The 19966-nt window shown below is 37.8% G+C and overlaps 1 protein-coding gene across 1 annotated transcript in view; it reads right to left on the bottom strand.

The window, feature by feature from the left end:
- The window catches only part of LOC109096645 (ras GTPase-activating-like protein IQGAP1), a 41171-nt gene that overhangs the window by 3198 nt on the left and 18007 nt on the right, over positions 1–19966 (bottom strand). The window contains exons 3-32 of the mRNA XM_042728228.1: positions 18407–18563; positions 18239–18316; positions 17983–18059; positions 16512–16579; positions 16007–16120; positions 15636–15814; positions 14926–15013; positions 14671–14834; positions 13763–13847; positions 13510–13673; positions 12615–12775; positions 12077–12201; positions 11818–11981; positions 8130–8220; positions 7828–7995; positions 7508–7650; positions 7164–7334; positions 6947–7030; positions 6673–6744; positions 6503–6572; positions 5144–5508; positions 4895–5058; positions 3886–4110; positions 3143–3283; positions 2400–2484; positions 1567–1799; positions 1338–1470; positions 917–1019; positions 699–834; positions 11–98 (exon numbers count right to left, since the gene is read on the bottom strand). Of these exons, the coding sequence (XP_042584162.1) occupies positions 11–98; positions 699–834; positions 917–1019; positions 1338–1470; positions 1567–1799; positions 2400–2484; positions 3143–3283; positions 3886–4110; positions 4895–5058; positions 5144–5508; positions 6503–6572; positions 6673–6744; positions 6947–7030; positions 7164–7334; positions 7508–7650; positions 7828–7995; positions 8130–8220; positions 11818–11981; positions 12077–12201; positions 12615–12775; positions 13510–13673; positions 13763–13847; positions 14671–14834; positions 14926–15013; positions 15636–15814; positions 16007–16120; positions 16512–16579; positions 17983–18059; positions 18239–18316; positions 18407–18563 (4096 nt within the window). The remainder of the gene's footprint in view (positions 1–10; positions 99–698; positions 835–916; positions 1020–1337; positions 1471–1566; positions 1800–2399; positions 2485–3142; positions 3284–3885; positions 4111–4894; positions 5059–5143; positions 5509–6502; positions 6573–6672; positions 6745–6946; positions 7031–7163; positions 7335–7507; positions 7651–7827; positions 7996–8129; positions 8221–11817; positions 11982–12076; positions 12202–12614; positions 12776–13509; positions 13674–13762; positions 13848–14670; positions 14835–14925; positions 15014–15635; positions 15815–16006; positions 16121–16511; positions 16580–17982; positions 18060–18238; positions 18317–18406; positions 18564–19966) is intronic.

Below are 19966 nucleotides of genomic sequence, written 5' to 3' on the forward strand. Positions count from 1 at the left end.
TTTAAAGTACCTGCTCTGGTGAAGCTACAGTCTCCAGAATCTCAGTGAGCGTCTCTCCTGGCTGAAACCTGATCACATCTACTATGAGCCTCTTGGTGCTAAATAACAAAGATGAATGGGTAAGGATGCATGTTAAGTACTTAGCAAAAAATGCATTAGCAAAGAAAAATATTAGTTCTAGAACATAGTGACCTAAAAAGGCAGCAATACCATGCACTGCACAATGGCATTGCGTACAGCAGACTTAAATTACATTTAATTCCTGAGCTAACAATTCTATAGTCTAAAGTCAACTTTTAGCTCTCTCCGATAAGCAACAAAATACCAAACAACAGACTGCCAGTCATTCATTTCCAGTGAAGAGTAGTACTGAAGCTGCATGAAGTCCCGACCATATGTGTATGTGGAAATTTTAGATCCGATTTAAGGCTTTGGATGCATTGAATTATTTCAACTTTAGTGGCAAGACTAGTGGTTATTTGTTTTGTGTGGATCTATTCATGCATTCATAAATCACTCATTTTTACAAGCACTGAAAATTCCGTCCAACTGCGTCCAGCGAAAATCATATGCAAATGTTGGAAATAGCGTTTGCATTAGTGGATTATCTTCTCTGGAAAGCAAGCATGCTGCCTTAGAACTTGAACCATCATCACAAGGTTTATAACAGAAGACTTTGAGTAAGGCATTGTCCTTACTTGAGGAGTAGAGTCTTGGCATCCATTTCAACATTGGCCTCATCAGGAACATCAAATTTATTGGTGAGGGTGAGAGAGACTTCTGTTTTACCCATCATTTCCTTATTAGGATCATCAGGAGGAAGTGGGCTCTCACCTGTGAGGGAACAACAGTCGATCACTCGGACTCTGCAGGACCTCAGCGTCCTGACACTTTAAAGCATATCTCAGAGACTCACCTATTAGAGACTCAATGGTGGGCACCTCTCCCAGGTCATCTAGCAGCTCATGGATAGGATCATTGTGATCTGGAGCGATGGCATCCTGGTGATCTAGCAAGAGCTAAAGAAGATAGCACAATACATTCAGTTCAGCTACACTGGATGTAATCTCTACCAAAAAAAGGGTGCGGTCACCAAGGTGAAATTCCACCTAAACTTTGTCTGTATAAAAGGTCCACTGTCTATTGTCATTAGTGTAGTGATTCTTGAAGCACCTCTCATACAGAAGTCACTTTCAAACCAATTAGCTTACTGTTGGTCAACATTAAATTTTTTTGTGAATAACTTGAAACCAAAGCAAAATATCTATGGGGATTTTTTTGCCCCCAGTCAAAACTCCCAATTTTGCAGAGCAACAGTAAATGTCTCAGATGGTTACCGTGTGAGTGTTGATGATCTCCCCAATGGAAATGTAGATCACAGGCTTGGTCAAGGTGACCAGGTCAGAGTACTGATCCACATTGAACTTATCTTCCAAAGATGGGACGTCACAAGCAGACAAAAAGAAACGTCTGGAAGATAGAAAAGTTCTTGCATCAGTATGGAAATAAAGAAACTGCTTGAAATAAATAACAGAACAAACAGAAGCACTTTGATGTCACGTGTACCTAAATTTCTGGTAGGAGTTAGAGAGGTATTCATTGATGGGGTTCAGATGAGCGTTGTCTCCGAGGAACATCTTGTTGGAGGCTGCGTGCTGCAGCATTTTGGCAATTGATCCCAGGTTTCGCCTCTGTTCAGTGGTCAGCTGACCTCCAGCAGAGAGATCGATGATGTCAAAGGCATCGGGAGCCACAATGGCAGGGTTCATATAGCGGTAGTACAGCAGGTTGCCCACAATCTTAAAAGATAACAAGGATGAGTATGTCCTCCTTTTTTTAAGCAAACACAACATCTTTAAAACCTTTTATCCATGTTTCTATCTTTGTGCAATTGAAGATCCTCTCTTCTACAAAGGGGGTAAAAAAAATTACTGACAGAAAAAGAAGCAGCAAGGCAAGAATAAGAAAGACGTGGCTCACCTGGGTTGGGTGCTCATCAAAAACCTCTTGAAAAAGGGTATAAGCAAGGAGCAAGAGGAGAGCTGGAGCCAGGCCATAGAGAACAAGAGAAACAGAACAGGTGTGGGACAGATAGATAGAAATAGAGAAAAGAGGAACATCTTACCAGAAGAAGAGGACATTGAAACCACATTTATTATTCAAAGGGAGAAGGCAGGAGTTTCACAACAGAAGTGAAGCACAAGAGCAGAGAAATGCTCAGGATTTAGCACAATGTTCCACAGTGGGACAGAACTGATATGGAGAAGCAGTGGGTGCCCGTTTAGCAGACAGGCAATCAGAGACATCGGAATAAAGGCCGTCTTGTTTTGGGGACTAGAGCGTACTATTACATCAGCCAAACGCTGCACAGGAATTAACATTGCTGTGATGTAACAAACCTTCAAAAGCTCATCCTCTGTGGCATCAGGGAACCTTTCGTTAAGTGTGTCCTTCAGTGTCTTGGCAATGAACCGCATACCATATCTACAGGGAAAATGAATCAAACACACAGAGACTTAAACAAATGATTCTTAGTGGGTGTAGTTTGAACGTAAAGTGTAGCAAAAATCAATAAGTCTACAAGAGAACAACCAGTCAGTAATACTTATTTCATAATGTGATCCATAAAGAGCTCAAACACAATAACATGGCAATAGTTCTTGGATTATTTCAAGTCCAACATGAATAAATGTAATTATGAGTTAGCATTCAGTATATTCATAATTGGTAATTGTGCTCTGGTGCATTCCGTGAATTATTTATTTGAATGATAGTTCATGAATTGATTCATAAAGAGTCAATCATTGTATGATATTTTTAGTCCGATCTGTGAAGAAAAGGTAATATAAAAGTTGTGTTATTTTATGCAGTATTTTCCCCTTTTAGGATTAGCTTAGTAAAATGAAAGCAGCAGCACAGCGCCACTCTTTAACAGCGGTGTAATACTGACTTGTACACAAGCATGAACAAAGAAACAGCTCATGTAACAGACATGTATTTGAATATTCAAATCTGGGCTTGCTAAAAGTCATTTTCATATATTCAAGAACAATTTATGGTAGGTGCAGCTAAAAATAGATGGAAGACATGGAATTTTTTGATCCCTGAGGGAAATTCAGGTGGCGGGATTCAATCAACTCACGGAATTTTATCCACAGAAACAATTATGGCCGAGAGGAATTTGTCTGTGACCGTCCTCATGTTCTTGATGGAGGCTTCCAGCCGGGTTCGAACCTCCTCGTGACTCATCGCCTGTTCTGGAGTCACATCATACGGCAATTTACTGCAAAACAGAATTACACGGTCATTGCAACATTAGGTAGCAGGCCATCTAGCATTACAATTTATTTTTGCATCTGGATTTAATTAAATGAACTTCGGTCTTTACTTTAAGTCTTTTACATGTCTTTACAAGTCTTTTACAAATCCATTAAACATTTATATTTCTTCTTCTTCTTCTTCTTATTATTATTACTATAAGTAGGGGCCTCAGCAGACTTCCAAGGAGGCCACAGAATGACTTCAAATTATTTAAATGGACAAATTATTTTTAATATATTAAAATAATCAAGCTTTCATCTAAAATAAAATGCTACAAACACATAGATTTAAGACCAAATTCATTTTCACACAATAAATACTGTTTTTATTAAAGAACATACAGTTCTGGAATATAGAAGTTAGAACATGATGTGTGGGATCACAAAATAAATCATAGTTAAATAATTTAATACATTAAATTAATTAACCACATTCATTTGACACATCAATAAAAGTTTGAAAACAAGCAGCTTTGTCATGATTAGAAAAAAAATTACTGAAAATATCTTGGAGGGAAGAATATTGTGCTGGAAAGCCCTTCATATTAAAACGTTGACCACACACCTGGCCTCTCCAGTTTGACTCTCCATCTGGTTCACCCAGCTCTTGTATATGTCAACTGGGTCAGTTTTAATGTTGAGTGTCTTGTCATCCATGATTTCCTTCACGACTGGAGCCAGGATCTGCCGGAGGGCGTTCTGACCCCTGGCTCCTCTGTTAAAGCTCACCACCATCTTAATGACTGTTGGGTTTCCGGTCACGATCTCCTGGATGTGGTCCACTTTTGACCTGCATTTACAAAATAGATATCACTGAGAGATCGTAAAAGATGCAAATGTGTCTTGATAAATAGTTAAAGAGTACAGTGCCTTGCGAAAGTATTCAAACCCCTTGGTTTTTTTTTTTTGTTGTTTTTTTTCCACGGTTTGTTATGTTGCAGCCTTATGTTAAACTGCTTTAAATATTTTTTTCCCCACATCAATACACTCCATACACCATAATGGCAAAGCAGAAACAAGAGTCCTGGTTGTGTCTTCCATTATGGATAATTGAGGCTACATGCTTCTGTGAACCTGTGAAGTCTTCCCCAGATGTGTGGTTTGATGCAATCCTGTCTCTGAGCTCTACAGGTAGTTTTTTTGACCTCAGGGCTTGGTCTTTGCTCTAATACGCATTTTCAGCTGTTCAACCTTTTATTAAGACTTGTGCCTTTCCAAATCATACCCATTTAATTGAATTTGCCACAGGTTAACATCACTCAAAGTGTAGTAACATCTAGAAGCAATATGTATGCTCCAAGGCTAAATTTCAACTGTCCCAGATAAGGGTATGAATACTTATGCAATGGAATCATTTAAGTTTTTTTATCTTTAATAAAATTGCAAAGATGTTTAAAAAAGATGCTCTGTCATGTATGGAGTGTAGATTGATGTGGAAAGAAAAAAAAAGTAATTTAAAGCAGTTTAACATAAGGCTGCAACATAACAAAACGAGAAAAAAAATTAAGGGGTTTGAATACTTTCGCAAGGCACTGTATATTAAACATCATCATGGAATATCATGCAGTTCCTACTTGATTTCCTCCTGCAGCGCCGTTTTGAAGAGATTGAGCAAGAGGTACTCCTCACGTTGATTGGAAGCGTAGTTGTACAATGTGAAAATGACAGAATCCATGAACTTGGTGGACTTGTTCTGTGGCATCTGAAAGATCAGCTTGGCCAGATAGGTTGGATTTGTCTGAGAAAAACAGAGAGGGTAGTCAAAAGGACTGCAGTAACGTTGATTTTCAAACAATTCTTGGATTAGAGTTGATGAGGTTTACCTGTAACAGGTAAAAGAGGAACTGATATGCCTCTAGCTTCTCCCTCTTCTCTTTACTAAGAGCCTTCAGGCCTCCTTTCTGCTTGTTCATCATCATGAGGTTGGACAGCTCCCCCTTGTTCTTCTTGGTGAGCTTCTTGCTGTGAGAGACCACCTCCTGAAGGGTGATCTTGTTTTTCACCAGCAGGCCGATCTTGATGTCCATCAGATTAAGGTCATTCTCCAGCTGCTGGTTGGAGCGGATGTTGGTGATCACCTCTTCTCTTAGCCGCATCAGTTCCAGCTCTTCCTGGAAGTCCTGGTCGCTGTGATCCAGCAGGTGGACAAACTTGCGGACGACTGCCATCGGAGGATCATCTGCGTTGACTGTTAAAGACAGGATTTAGAGTTTTATGGCGTTCAGTGCTAGTGTACTCCTATACTCGTTGGAGGAACCTATACACCTTCTCAAATTTTCAGTCTTTTTCTTCTGGGAAAACTGAACAAAAACATTGATGACTCATCCTGCACTTCTGGCCAAATAAATGTTCTATGAAGTGTTCCTCCCCTTAAAGGTATAGTCAGTGTTGGGTAAGTTACTCTAAATAAGTAATTACTAGTTACTAATAAGATTACTGTACAAATTACTCTCTTCAAAAAGTATTTAATTACTTATTACTAATTACTTTCTAAATCCTATATCAACCTCATCAAGTAAATGATATAAGGATAGACATAAAAAGGTTCTTTTTATAAAATAATAAATAATAGATAACTACATAAATTATTCTGGTCACACTTTAGATTAGAGTCCAATTCTCACTGTTAACTAACTATTAACTATGGCTTTTGCATCAATATACTCCTAATTACTGCTTATTAGTTCTTAGTAAAGTAGTTGTTAAAGGGGTGGTTGATTGCATTGTATATAAATGTTCTACAGTCTATACACAGTATTAAGTTCAATTTCATAAGAAGTAACTGTAATTAAATTACAGAAAAATAAGAGTAATCTGTTACTTTACTTTTTCAAGGGAAAAGTAATTAAATTACAGTAACCCAACACTGGGTATAGGTCACCCAAAAACAATTCTGTCATCATTTACTCCTCATGTTATTCCAAACCTGAATAACTTTCTTTATTGTGTAGAAAAGATATTTTGCAGAATTTGACCAACAAGTAGCAAATAAACAATTTTTGATGTGACATAAAAAAGCCTTAATGAAATGTAAACTTCAAGTTTCAACAGTAATCAGAAACAACAATTTAATGGCTTCAAAAGACAAAACAAAAAAAAGTTATGTGTATGTATATGTAAGTTATGTGTTCTCAGTGAGAGGATGTGAAACTGAATTTGACGGAAGAACGTGAAATTCTTACTGAGTGTTTTGTAGTCATCTCTTGCTTTGTTGGCTCGAATGAAAGCCTGAATTTTCACCACATCATTTATCTGCGATGAGAAAATCGAATGGAGAACATTAAAGACTGACCACTGTGCAGTCAGAAATCAGAAAAACATACAAGTCCTTGGGTTTTGACTAAAAACTCACATGGTCTTTGAAGTACTGCAGACGATCTCTGTATTTTTTGCGAGCTTGATGCATCCTGACCATCGACTGAATCTACAGAAAAAACATCATGTTTATCCAAATACAGATTTTACCATATTACAATTTTTCTTCATTGAAATAAAGGGCCAAAACCCGATAATTAGGAGGTGTCCAGCCATTTTCTGCCATGTAGTATATAACACAGTCCTGACATTTTATCAGGCAAGAAGTGTGACTCTTTTATTCCATCAGAATTTGTCATGCTGCTGCTAACCTTGACAGCATCATCAGTGTGATCCTTCAGGTACTGCTTCCTGTCATTGTACTTCTTTCTGTCCTTAAAGCCTCTCCAGTGGGCCTATAATTCAAACAGAACCAGAAGGTCACGAATGGCTTGGCCCCAGACCCACTGATGTTATTCTTGTCATCATTTACATTAATGCCTTCCAGTCTAGTTTAGGACTAAGTGAAGGAAGCAAGAGGAGAATGACCTGTATGCATGTGACAGACGGCTCCTGAGACTTCAAGAACCCAAGCCGCTCTTTCATTCCACGTCGCACCAGAAAACCACGGCACCGGGCCTGCAGCTTGGCAATCAGACTCTCATTGGCCAACCACAGTTGTTCTCGGTTATATGCGTTGGTTACTCCTGACACAACAGTCTACAAAGACACAGACAGAGGAAGTTAATCAGGAAGAGAGAAAAAAACGACAACAAAACTGTAAAATTACAGTTATTATATTAATAGATATATTATATCATAACATAATATATGGTGTAATATATTTTCTTTCTTTCATGCATTGTAAAAATAAATACTGAATGAAGATTTACCTGTATTTCCTCCTTGTTGAGCTGAGTGTTGTTTGGAGTAAAGTCTGCAGGCTCCTCCCAGGTGCCTTGTCCGGTCTTGAGGTTATAGAAGTAGTTGTGTCCTCCCTTCACCCAATGTTTCATCCATTCACTGCCATTATCCCCTACCAAAAACCTCTATTACTCTCTCCGTCACAAAGTGTAAATGATATGACATGTTGTAATATCACCAAATAGTTTATAACAAATTCTTCAACTGAGAACTTGAGTAGAAAAAAGAAAATGTACTTAGATTTTTTTTGTACCAAACATCAAAGAAACAACACAAGAGCCCATCTCACCTTCCTTTTTCTTGTCTTCTTTAATTCGAAACAGGTCATCCTGGTAGGTCTGAGCACATTCAGACGTGACTCCATACAGACCAGCAGCAGGTGAACGCAGGGCTGCCAGTGTCTGAGAAGAGTCCTTGTTATCCACAGCCTCATTAATGGACTGGATCGCCTGAGAGACTGAAGATGGAAAAGAAGATCATTCTTTAGATTCAAAAAAGAATCATCCTTTTATTCAAGAATCATATTTATATTCGAGCTGAGACTGATACAGACTAAAAAAGTAAATACATAAAGAAAAATAAGATTTTTACATTGCAGAGCATCCTCTGAGTCCTTGTTGGCTCTTAAGATGGCATCCTGGATCTCATCTAACCAAAGAACTGCAGAAGGATCTCCACATTCCTGTAAAGACAAGAAAAAACAAAAATTACCAATGAGTAACCATTTCAAAGAATTAAGTCAAATATAGCTTACACAATTCATCTCCATTTTTTCATGACTTTTGCAGTAATTCTGATGCCCAAATAAGCATTTTAAAGATTCATATCATAAGTAACATCTAGCTAAAAAACAAATAATAATAATAATGGAGGACTTAGCATAACTACATTTACATGAACTACATTTAACACTTTTGAAATTGCAGATCTTTAAGGACCATGTTAATTCTGTTTAAAAATTATGTGCCACCAAACAGAACAGCAAAAAATAATCAGGTTTTCAAAAAATAAAAAATAAATGCTCAAGCAATTCCAACTAGATTTCTGTTTGTATTTAAATAGGAATGAGACTCATGTGGACACTAGGTGTCAGTCAAACCTTCTGTAGTGAGATTATTACAGTCCACCTGTTGACAGTTAAAACATTTTTAATGGAATTACAGTGCCAGTTGATTAAAGTGACACCAAAACTTCATTTACTCACCCTCATGTTCTTTCTCAGGATCACAAAAAAGCAGTTTTTGGTCTATACAATGAAAGTCAGAGGGGTCCAGTGTTGTTTTGCACCTCAATGACATTCACTGTATGGACAAAAGAAGATTTTTTTTAACATCTGTTGTTTCCCACAGAGGAATGTTTATTATGATTTACGTTAAAAATGTGGGTGTGAGTAAATGAAGACATTTTAGAGTCAACTGTCACTTTAATTCGATTATATAATGTTCTAACTGTCAACAGGTACAGTATCGCATGGATAAAAACGCATCAAGTTAATTTAGTAAAAACAAATGCCGTATGAACTGGAAGAGACAGTGTTTCATTATTCAACAACATAACTCTATAAACACTCACTTTCAGGAAAATAGCAATTTCCTTCCAGAAGTGCTGCAGAGAGCCATTAAACTTGGATAACACATGCTAATGAAGGGTTCATTACAACCACCACCAGGCGGTGCAGTTGCCTTCTCATGACAGTCCCTGACCGCATGCTGAGCTCAGTTTCCGGAGCACAATTTGCAGCTCTCTGATTTGCTGAGTGCAGCAGCCCCTCAATGCAATCTGCCCGCCTTTCTTGCAAACGTACAGCAGCAAACCTGAGGGTGTGGCAAACTGTGCAACAGAAGAAAACGTTGTTCCTTCAGGGTTGATAAGGCTCCGCTTCACCGAGTTACATTTTATCGGCTGTATTAAATTAATGCTTGCTGGATTAGAGCGCAAATAGGACTTAATTTGTCCCAGTGCGGTGGAGCAGAAATGATCAGGATCTGAATATGTGAATAAAGTCTGCCAACTGTAACGAAGGAAGTGAAAAAGGGTGTGGTGTAATGTCCAAGATTACATTACCAGCTCTTCAGGGACTGTTTACAACACTGAATGATAAAAGAGGAACTAATTCTGTCTATTCCAGCTAAACTTTGCTAAAGATCATCGTGAAACACTTACATAGGGAATTTAACACAGGATGTTATGTAAATAGTGATGCACTTCTAAAAAGCATAGAAATAATAGATGTATAACGTAAATTTGTGTGTACAAATATCCATAAATATTCCATGTATTGTCCAAATTAATATTATATCATTAAAAACTGCATATAATAAATATATGCATGTATGTGACTGTGTGTGTGCATATAATTTCACACCATTGTACATCAACTTCCCAAAAGTATTTCACGTCAGCTGCTCATTAATATAACACAATTAGTGATTTTTAACTTTTCATATTTTTCTCAAAGAATGAGACTTTTTTTAATAAATTGTGATTACTGAGGTCAAACAGAAACGTCTTGAATTGTTACTGTCAAGTCACACATCACTTCATCTTTTAAGATTTTTGTTAAAAACATAAAATCTAACTTTTTTCTTTACCACTTCCTGTTTCAGTTGAGGAGATCTGGTTTTAGCAGTGCTTTACACTTTACAGTGACCCAAGCTAGTGTTAGCGTTAGCGTGGAGGAGTGATGTCAGCGCTAAAAATCCTTTCCTGAGCTACGCCAGCTAACAGGACCCGAAATTTGCCCTTTTAAGGCAGAGAAAAAGTCATAAGCCTTGTTATTTCCGATGCTTGTGCAAATCACGGCGAAAGGAAACACTTTGTTTTTCCAGCCATGTTTTTTTTTTTTTTTTTTTTGGGTAGCATGAGGTCAGCACTGACTTTGACAGCTATTATGAGTCCAAGAGACAAAAATTGCTGTTCATGTGATCCTCTATTAAAAGAGTGGTTAGAGACATAAATGGGAAATATCACTTATCAAACTCACAAAAATTGTTTCCAAATGGGTCAATCAAAAAGAGATGCAGATTTTAGATTAGTTTTTTCGTAACGCCCCTGAACGACTATTCTGGGTACTTTTTCTCAAGCCGTCATTGTAAAAGAGTGCTCTTGGCCTCAGGAGATGTCAGTTCATCTCTTAACCACACTGGCACACTGCCGTGGTTAACCATGGCCTTCTCTGTGTCCATTTACCTGCATCCTTGAAGTTTCAGTTTCATGCCACCGGAAACAAGTGTGACGTGGCCTGACTAAACTTGAAATTTAAATACACTACACATGAAGCTACTTCACTTCTTCAGTGGGCCTGATATTAGGACAAAAATGTCTTATTTTCATATGCAAAAGTGGTGTGTCTGATACCCGAGGTGTGAGAGATCAAATGAATCAAATGTTATTTGCACATATTATAGTCATTTGAAAATGTTAGGGGCTTTCTAATTAAAAGAAAAGGGGAGGTGGCAAATAAAAGTCAGACAAAATATGGGGGTGAGGAAAGAGACCGTATGAGCTCAGATGATGTCATCAGACTAGTCATGAGAAGCTCAAAGTGAGAGAAGCTCACATGATGCATGAGAGAGAGCAACTTTTAGAAAAGGCTGCATAATTCATAGAAATAAAACAGAAATTGTGATATTGCTTAGTGTAAATACATTCTCTGTTTCACAGTAAAGCACAGCACTGTGTTCTTTTACACGTGAGCAGCTCACGATCCAGTGTTTTCAGTAAAAAGTGTGATGTTTCATATTTGGAAATGATGAAATTAAGACTAAATATTAGTACTATAAAATAAAAAGTATATTATTATTTATTTTTCCTAATACTTTTTTTATTTTATTTATTATTATTATTAATAATAGTAATAATAAAAGCACAGAAAACCTGGCACTTTTTGTAAATCACAAATACAATTTCTATCAGAAAGCAACTCATTTTTTTCATTCCACTTTCAGGCCTCAGACTTCCCTTGATCTGTTGGGCAAATAAACCAAACTCATTCAACGACCTATAACAAAGTTTTACGTATCTTCATCAGTTCGCAATGCTTTTGTGTTTTCAAACATAAAAAAATAAAAAAAAATAAACTTCAATTAGTATTTGGACAGAAGGAAACAAAAACTAGACAAACACCGGAATCGGATATGAGAAGATGAAAGCAATGGAAGTGGCCCAACATGCTGAATGGTTCAAAATAAGTATTAAATAGTTGATATTTTGCACAGGTGCAGAGGCAGGGTTTTGTGTAGGCTGTGTTACTGTTGCGGGTCTGTAAAGGTATACATACGTGGGCCTTCTCTCTCCTTGCCTCCTGCAGAATATCATAGTAATGCTGGGCCAAAGATGGATCTATATCTGTTAGCTTGGCGGCTGGGTTCTGTAAAGCAGCCATTGTCTTCTGTAGGTCACCCTCATCCAGAGCCTCGTTGATCAGACCAATAGCAGCAATCCCTAAAGTAGCGAGAGGATATGTACACTGTCCATAATGCAGCACTATCTGAATCTGATCCATTTCCATTCATATTTAGGACGAATGTGTTGCTCACTTTCATGTTCCTCTTGAATAGTACTGTTGACCTGGTCCACACAGGCCTGGATGTCATTCCAGGTGAGATAGTCCCCACCCTCCTCACGCGCAGCTTTCTTCAAACGCATCAACTCATCTATATACCTGCAGGGAAACAACAAACAGTGGCTAAAACTAGGAGAGAAATCAACACCGACATTCACAAGCTCTGTATTGGGGCATATTGCTAAGCAAAAACAAAAAGTAAAGTAGTATGAGAGCTGATTTTACTGATTTAGTCATGAAAAGTGGGCGTTGGATGCAAGAATAGAAGAGCTATTTGGCTAATAGTTGACATTCCAATGGCCCACGCAGCCAGTGACTTTCAGCTGAAAGTCATTTCAGAGGACGAGTAAGATACTGTAATTTGATGAAAAGATATGATTTTTTTAAAATAGCATGCACTGATAAAGCATACAAGATAAGACCAGGAATGTGTCTTAAAGTAAACACGATCAATTCCGACTGCATGTTGACTTCAACCGGTCTTCTCACTCTGAGCCGTCCCATACTCTCACCTCTGGGCAAACTCATCCTCTACATTGCTGAGGCCAGTGAGGGAACTGCTGAGCTGCTTCCACACTGCTGCCCTGTCCCCTACATCCAGCGCCTCGTTTATCAGCACCACCGAGGACAGCATCTCCACGGCAACCAGCAGCTCAGGATGTGACAAAGAGCCCTGTGCAGTCAAGCAAAGCATGAAAATCACTCAGACTAAACGGTTACAGGTCATCCACTTATGTAAACTGCATGTAAATTATTGCTCTGTTCTAAAACCTACTAAGCTGCTTACAAAGGCAGCACAGGTGAGCAACTTAAATATGCTGAGAAGAATAACTTGAACTATTCTTAAATCAGCATCATATGTATCTCAGAGAGGGCAATCCCATAATTCATTGTGACAAACTCTAGTGAAAAGAGATGTCAGCCAAGGCGAGAGAAATGGTATCAGATTTTAACTACAAAAGAATTTGTGATACCTATAAAAAGTTTGAAAGAAAGAAAAAAACATCAGTCAATGCTATCAAATTCATCTTCAACTTTGTTTTTTTAGGTTTTCTGCTTTTTGGCCAATGAATCACACTTAACATACAAGTGCAGGGTGGCAGAAACAGATTTGTAAACAAAACTGAACAAAAACCTGTTGATTACCACCCTGTTTTTTTGTTGTTGGTGGTGTTTTGTTTTTTTTGTTTTAGCAGGCTTACATATGAAAGCTCATTTCCACCACTAAATTTTTTTTTATTTTCGTAGAGAATTTCAAATTGATCACTTATTAGGGGCCATGACTATTAGGATGCTGCATTATTAAGGCAGCTCACTTTCTTCTGCAATTAATGTCTCAATAGAGGGATGGTGACAGAAAAATAACCAGAGTGAGCTGAAACTGTGTGGATATGAGTGTGTTTTAACCTCTGCGCTCTGCTGTTGCAGGCTGGCGAGTTCTCTCTGGTACAGATCTGCAGCACTAGGGTAAACCTGCGGCAGTTGGGCGTCTGGGTTCATCAGCTCATTCACTGTTTCCTCTGCTACACCTTTTCTTATGGCAGCATTAATCCTCTCCACCGCCCGCAGCACTGAAACACAAACACACACACACTGTACTGTACTCTGAACACAAACTACCCGCAGGTTCAAAAGAATGTAGCGATGTAGAAGTACATACATTTTTGATAGTCTGCTGCTTGCGCATTGGCTGCATCTACTCCACTCTGTAACTCCTCCTTCATCAGAGGCTCTCCTGGGGCATTCTAGGCATGAGGAAGAATGAAACAAGCCAAATGTGATGTCGAGATTATAGAATTTAGAACTAACAGCTTATATGCAATTATATGCAATGATAACTCATTTTAACATTGATAATAATAACAGCAAATCAGCATATATGAATGATTTCTAAAGGATCACGTGACACTGAGGACTGGTGCAATGGCTGCTGAATAAACCTCATTTCAAAATAAACTGGATATTGAAAACGGTTATCTGAAATATTAATAATATGACACAATATTACTGTTTTTACTGTTCTTGATAGAATTAATGTATCCTTGATAAGGAAAGAAAAAAAATAAACCACACTTTCTTACAGACAAAAACAAACATTTTGTAAAATGTATATATTTCTTGGAAAATATATATAGCTATATACAGCTATGGACCGTTCTATAGTTTCTATAAGATCATTGTGACACACAGGGAATTAATAAACAATGTGAGTTTTTAGCATCACACACCCCAAAAACATACAACATGACATTCAATATTATCTCCAGAAGTCAAAATCAGGTTTAGTGAGAAGTCATTAATTTCTACAATGTTTACACTATTTTATGGTTTTGTTTAGGGTTAAGTAACACAAATAATTAATAACTAAGTACTTTTATGGCACGTCAGCTATTTCAGGATAAACTGTTTTCGCTGTTATTATGGTTACTATGACAAGCATCTATTTCTGCTGAGCCGTAGGGTTTGTCACGGACGTGATGTTATAAGGGACTCTCTGAAAAGAGACACCCACACTACGCAAATACTTTTTATATCTAGAATTTCCAAGGGACAAATATAACCTGTTACCTGTTCCTTCTGCTCTCGATCGGCCAGCAGCTGTTTGAGGTACCATGCCTTGTTCGGAGCCTGCACTGACTGCAGGCCTAACGCAGGGGAACGCAGAGCGTCATACAGCTTGTCCTCATCACTACTCAACAGTGCCTGCTCTGCTGAATTCAAGGCTTTGGTCACTGAGAAACAGCACAAACACAGAACTCAGATCACATCATCAATCTCAGAGGAACACAAAGAACTGGAGGTAGATATGGGTCAGGTACATACAGTTGACCTTGTTGATATTTCCCTGGATTTCAGCATGTGTGAGCAGCTCATCATAAACATCCCTTTCAGCCTCAGCATTCTCTCCAATCTACCAAAGAAACATACATTTATACCGTTGTAGCCATACTAGTTTTCAATTCATACACAATGGATAGATAGACTGTTAACTAATACACAAAAAGTGCTATAACGCTTACAGTTGATTCCAAAAGAATCTAACAAAAGAATTTTGCCAAGTTAAAGACACCAACAAGAACAAAAAATACAAAGCATGCATAAATATTGGGTTAAAAAGTCCATTTTGCATATTTATTTATCAGATGGGGCTATTGTTATTGATACTTTGACTACTGAATAAAATGCAAGCATGTCTAATGCATATATTTCAGTAATCTTGTTGCAAAGCAATGACAGGCACATGCCATGTTGCCTGAATTTGGTCAAAATTAGTTATCTATGTCAGTGAAGTTTATTGAAGATTGTAGACAGGGTTGATGTTGATTATAAATTTGCATGCATTTTATTTAATAATTATGCTGTCTATTTAGAGCATCCTTCACGTCATACTTTTGATGCCTTTAAGGCTATCTTCTAGGCAGGTCACTGAGTTTTGGAACAGAGATAGTGTGTGCAAATATTAAAATACACCCTTAATTACCCAAATATAGCAAATCTTTTATTTTTAGCTATCTGTAGAGCAAAGTTCGTACTCTCTTTCGGGAGCTGGCCACTTTCTCAGTCTTGGCCTGGAACAGGGTGTCCTGGTACTGCTGGGCAGCGCTTGCATCCAGCTGCAGTAGCATGGCGTTTGGGTTTCTCATGGCAGCTAGAGTGCCCTCAGGGACTCCGTGGTCAATGGCGTCATTGATGGCGATCACAGCAGCGTGCACTGAATCATTTCAACAGAAGATAATGCAGATCTTTTGAGCTCAAAGCAATGTAAAACAGATCGTAATTACTGTGCTGTTAAACTCTTGGCTGTCCAAGTTAAGTCTAGTTGTTTATGTTTGCAAGGGAAGGAGTTGTGCCAAAAAGCCAAGAGTAAATTGACTTTAAAAGCAGAGGCTGAAACAGTGCTCACAGGCTGCTTCGTCCACTGAAAGCTCGTTGGCTAAAATCCCGCCAATTTTGCTGAATGCTGGCATTTGAATGTTGTACTTCTCTAATTCAATCTTCATGTTGTTGATCTCCTCCTCTGAAAAGACAAAAACAATATGCAAATAACATAAAAATGGAGATTATTTGGCTCGGTGGAAAGTATTCTGTTTGTTTTCATTATTTTATACTGGACAGACTCTGGATTAACATTGCAATGTCACGCTTTAATAAGCATGGTACCCATTTGGAAGGTAATCTTGGCTTTGCATTTTTCCTTGCATTGGTGTGATTGTTCTCAAAAGGTCTGGTAAATAATGTTTTCCATCCATGGACTTGGCAGGCAGTTTCAGGCCAGTCAAAATGGCAGGAAACGCTCATACAATTGATAATGATTTTCACATTGACCACAGCTCCCGGGAACAGTGGCTTTTCCAGCTGTTACTATACAAACTCAAGCTTCAGTATGATACTACAGCGAGCTGACTCACCTGTGAAGGCGACCTTGCCATACAGGTCTGTAATCTGGGGCGCAAGCCCAAGTTTAAACAGGTAGAGGCTGTTGAAAAAAAAAAAAAAAAAAAAGTAAAAATTGTGAAACAAATTTCCCAGAGGACAGCTATCCTATTCCATAGGTGTGTGCGGGAGAAGACACTACTGGAAAGAGAGTCAGATGTTATCTGCATGGCTTTCAAGTTTAACACACATCCTTTCATCAATATCAACTACAAAGACCAACTGGATTTAGTACCCCTCACCCCACGCTAGGCCTCTGCCAGATTCTCGACCCCTGAATGCTGTTATTTCCTGTCTCTGAAGGCCAGATTTATGGCCTTTGGGCCCAGTGTCAGTTTTGCATTGAGTTGGAATGTGAGAGTTACTAAAGGCAAGATTCTCTAGCTCATGTTAAGTGCCTCAGCAGAAACCAGAACAGGTTTCCTCATTAATTCTGACTCATTAATTCTGAGATGAGAGTAGAAGCAGATTAAATCTACACCGAGTCATACTCTTGCGCTTTTATCATGATTCATTTCTTTAAAAAGAAGAGTGGTTGGGTCTAAATTATGCATATCGTACTTGAATCGGAGAAGCTACTTGAAACTGCAAGTAGTTATTTACAGTCATATATCTGGAGGCAGCAGGTGTTTATTTGCAACAAAAACAAGACATTCAACCCATAAAATAACACTAAATACAACTAATAACACTAAAAATGCCCTAATTCAAAAATTATTATCCTCAAAGTGAACATACTAAATACTAAATTTAGTGAAAATCACTAAAATGAATGAGACTAAACAGGAAATTTCTAAATGAATAAATTACCTAATGAGTCACTAAAACAGATTCATTTATATACTACCGTTAAAAGTCTGGGTTTGGTCCTTTTTCATGAAGTCTCTTATGCTCACCAAGGCTGCATTATTTGATTAAGTATACAGTACTACTGTGAGATATTACAATTTAAAAAAAAAACAGTTTTCTATTTTAATATATTTAAAAATGTAATTATCTCCTATAATAGTAAAGTTGACTTTTCAGCAGCCATTTCTCCAGCCTTTAGTGTCACATGATCTATCAGAAATCTTTTTAATATGCTGATTTGCTGGTCAAAAACATTTTTTATTATCATCAGTTGTGTTCAGTTCAGTTGTGCTGCTTCATATCTTTGTGGAAACCATGAAAAATCTTTTATAACACTAAAAACAATGTCTTTACTGTCAATTTTAATGTTTTTTTCTGAATAAAAATTTCACTGACCCCAAACTTTTGAATGAGGTTGTATGTAAATATCCCACTGCTAAATGCATAATAGAACCATTTAGAATAGTGTAATTAGATTAGTTTTTAATTAGTGCATGTAGAACTGTGGCAGTAGTCAACGCAACAGACCAAAACAACATTTTTTAACTGAATAAACTACTATTATGAACACAACTGAACTAGCCCGCAGTGACATACCTCAGAGCATGTATGCAGTAGATGCAGCGGGGCATGTTCTTCCTGTCATAGATGTCTGTTGTCTCAGGATAGAAAATCTGACAGGGACAGACAAGTACATGTATTTGGATTTGATGAGATTGAATGCAGCATTGTTGCCAAACATGGGAAAGAGTTTCAGAGGCAAGTTCTATCATGTTAGTGACTCAATAAAGCAGAAGAAATGCCGCTAATGAAAGAAGCAGGCAGACTCGTGTTCACCATCTACACTCCTCACCTTAGGAAGGCCCTTATCTGTCATTGCATTCAGCCATTGGATGATATTGTCTGTGTGTCTGAAATGGAGTCCAGTGGCCTACAAGAGGGACAGAGAAGAAAGCAACAAGTGAATCCTAACGGTCTGCTATTTTCATATCAGTGCTTCTGAAAAGGTCTTCAGTCTTACTTTGTAGCGTGTTTGTTCACGGTCATAGATTCTTTTGAGAGAGACCACATTAGGAGCAAAGAAGTTTCCCAGCTTGGCCAGGTACACGCCGTTCCTCAGGCCCTCCTCCAGCTCGGTGGTGGGCGGGAGATCCTCATTTAAACACGCTTCAATCCATCTGAAACATGAAGACACATGGCATATTCAGCAAGGTAATGCACACTATTGTACATGATGCAAGTTTTATACCAAAAGAGCCTTTATTTTGAAACAAGCTATGTGATAGACTGCTTTATTTTAATGCACTTGCACCACTTGGCACAGTTTTCAAATACATTTGAATACCTTTATATAGGTTTAACCCCTTGGGGACGTACTCAAATACAAAGTCAAATGCCTTGGATGATCTAAAAGAACCAGTACAAAAGGTATTACTCATGCTATGAAAATGAGCACATTAAAACACACCCTGTTCTCTTCTTCATTTGTTATGAAGTTTGATTACAGGAGGGTTTTGTCCAACAAAATACCACATACCAACTACTCACATCACGTGTTCATCACATTGATAACATTCTCCTGTACATTTCAACCTGATGAAACGGACACAAAAACATTCCATGAAGGCCAAAAAGTGTTGTTTTAGAACAGAAACAACACAACCTGACATACGTCATATATTGAACATCTGCAAAATAGAAAGCAGGAACTGAGATAGAGACTAAAATAATGTCTAGCTCTGTAAAGGTTGTCGTCCACTTGCAGGTCAGATGGGTGACGCAACAATAGATCGCGATGCAAATTACCATTACCAAGGAATTTCCATGTCATTTACATAATGCTAGTTGTCTGCTTTGCAAAGGCTAATTTTGTTTGCTTTAGAAAAGCAGCAGGCTCACCGTTTCAGTTTCTTAAAGTCATAGTTCACCCTCATGATGTTCCCAACCTGAATCGTTTTTTTTTTGTGGAACATACAGTGCTAGCAGACTGTACCTAGGGGGCAGTTTAGCTCTAAAACGGACAAAAAGGTACAATAAAAGTAATCCGTATGACTCATACAGTATCTTCTAACTATCCTCAAGCCATACAATATCTCTGTGTAAGGAACCTGACACATCATTTTCATACAAATCATTGACGGGAAGTTTCCAAAAGTCTCTGTTTTCGAGGGAGTAGTGTGGACATCAGACATAACCGTAGCAAAAGTAATGCATTTTAAAACTAAAATTCATTAGTTTAAACATAGCCTAAATATGCATATGCACAAATAAGATTTGAAAACTACAGCAGAGGGGAGAATTATCTGTAAAGAATGATTTAGCTTTTTAAGTTAAGAAATGTATCATATTAATTTAAATAATTCATGACAAAATAGCCAAAAATACATTGTATGGGACAAAATTATAGATTTTTCTTCATGTTCCATGAAGATCATTTTTAAATTTCCTACTTTAAATATATTAAAACCTAATTTTTGATTAGTAATATGCATTACTAAGAACTTCATTTGGACAACTTTAAAGGTGATTTTCTCAATATTTTTTTTTTTTTTGCACCCACAGATTCCAGATATTCAAATAG

The sequence above is a fragment of the Cyprinus carpio genome, chromosome B7 (genome assembly GCF_018340385.1).
Source record: "Cyprinus carpio isolate SPL01 chromosome B7, ASM1834038v1, whole genome shotgun sequence".
Lineage (NCBI taxonomy): Eukaryota > Metazoa > Chordata > Actinopteri > Cypriniformes > Cyprinidae > Cyprinus > Cyprinus carpio.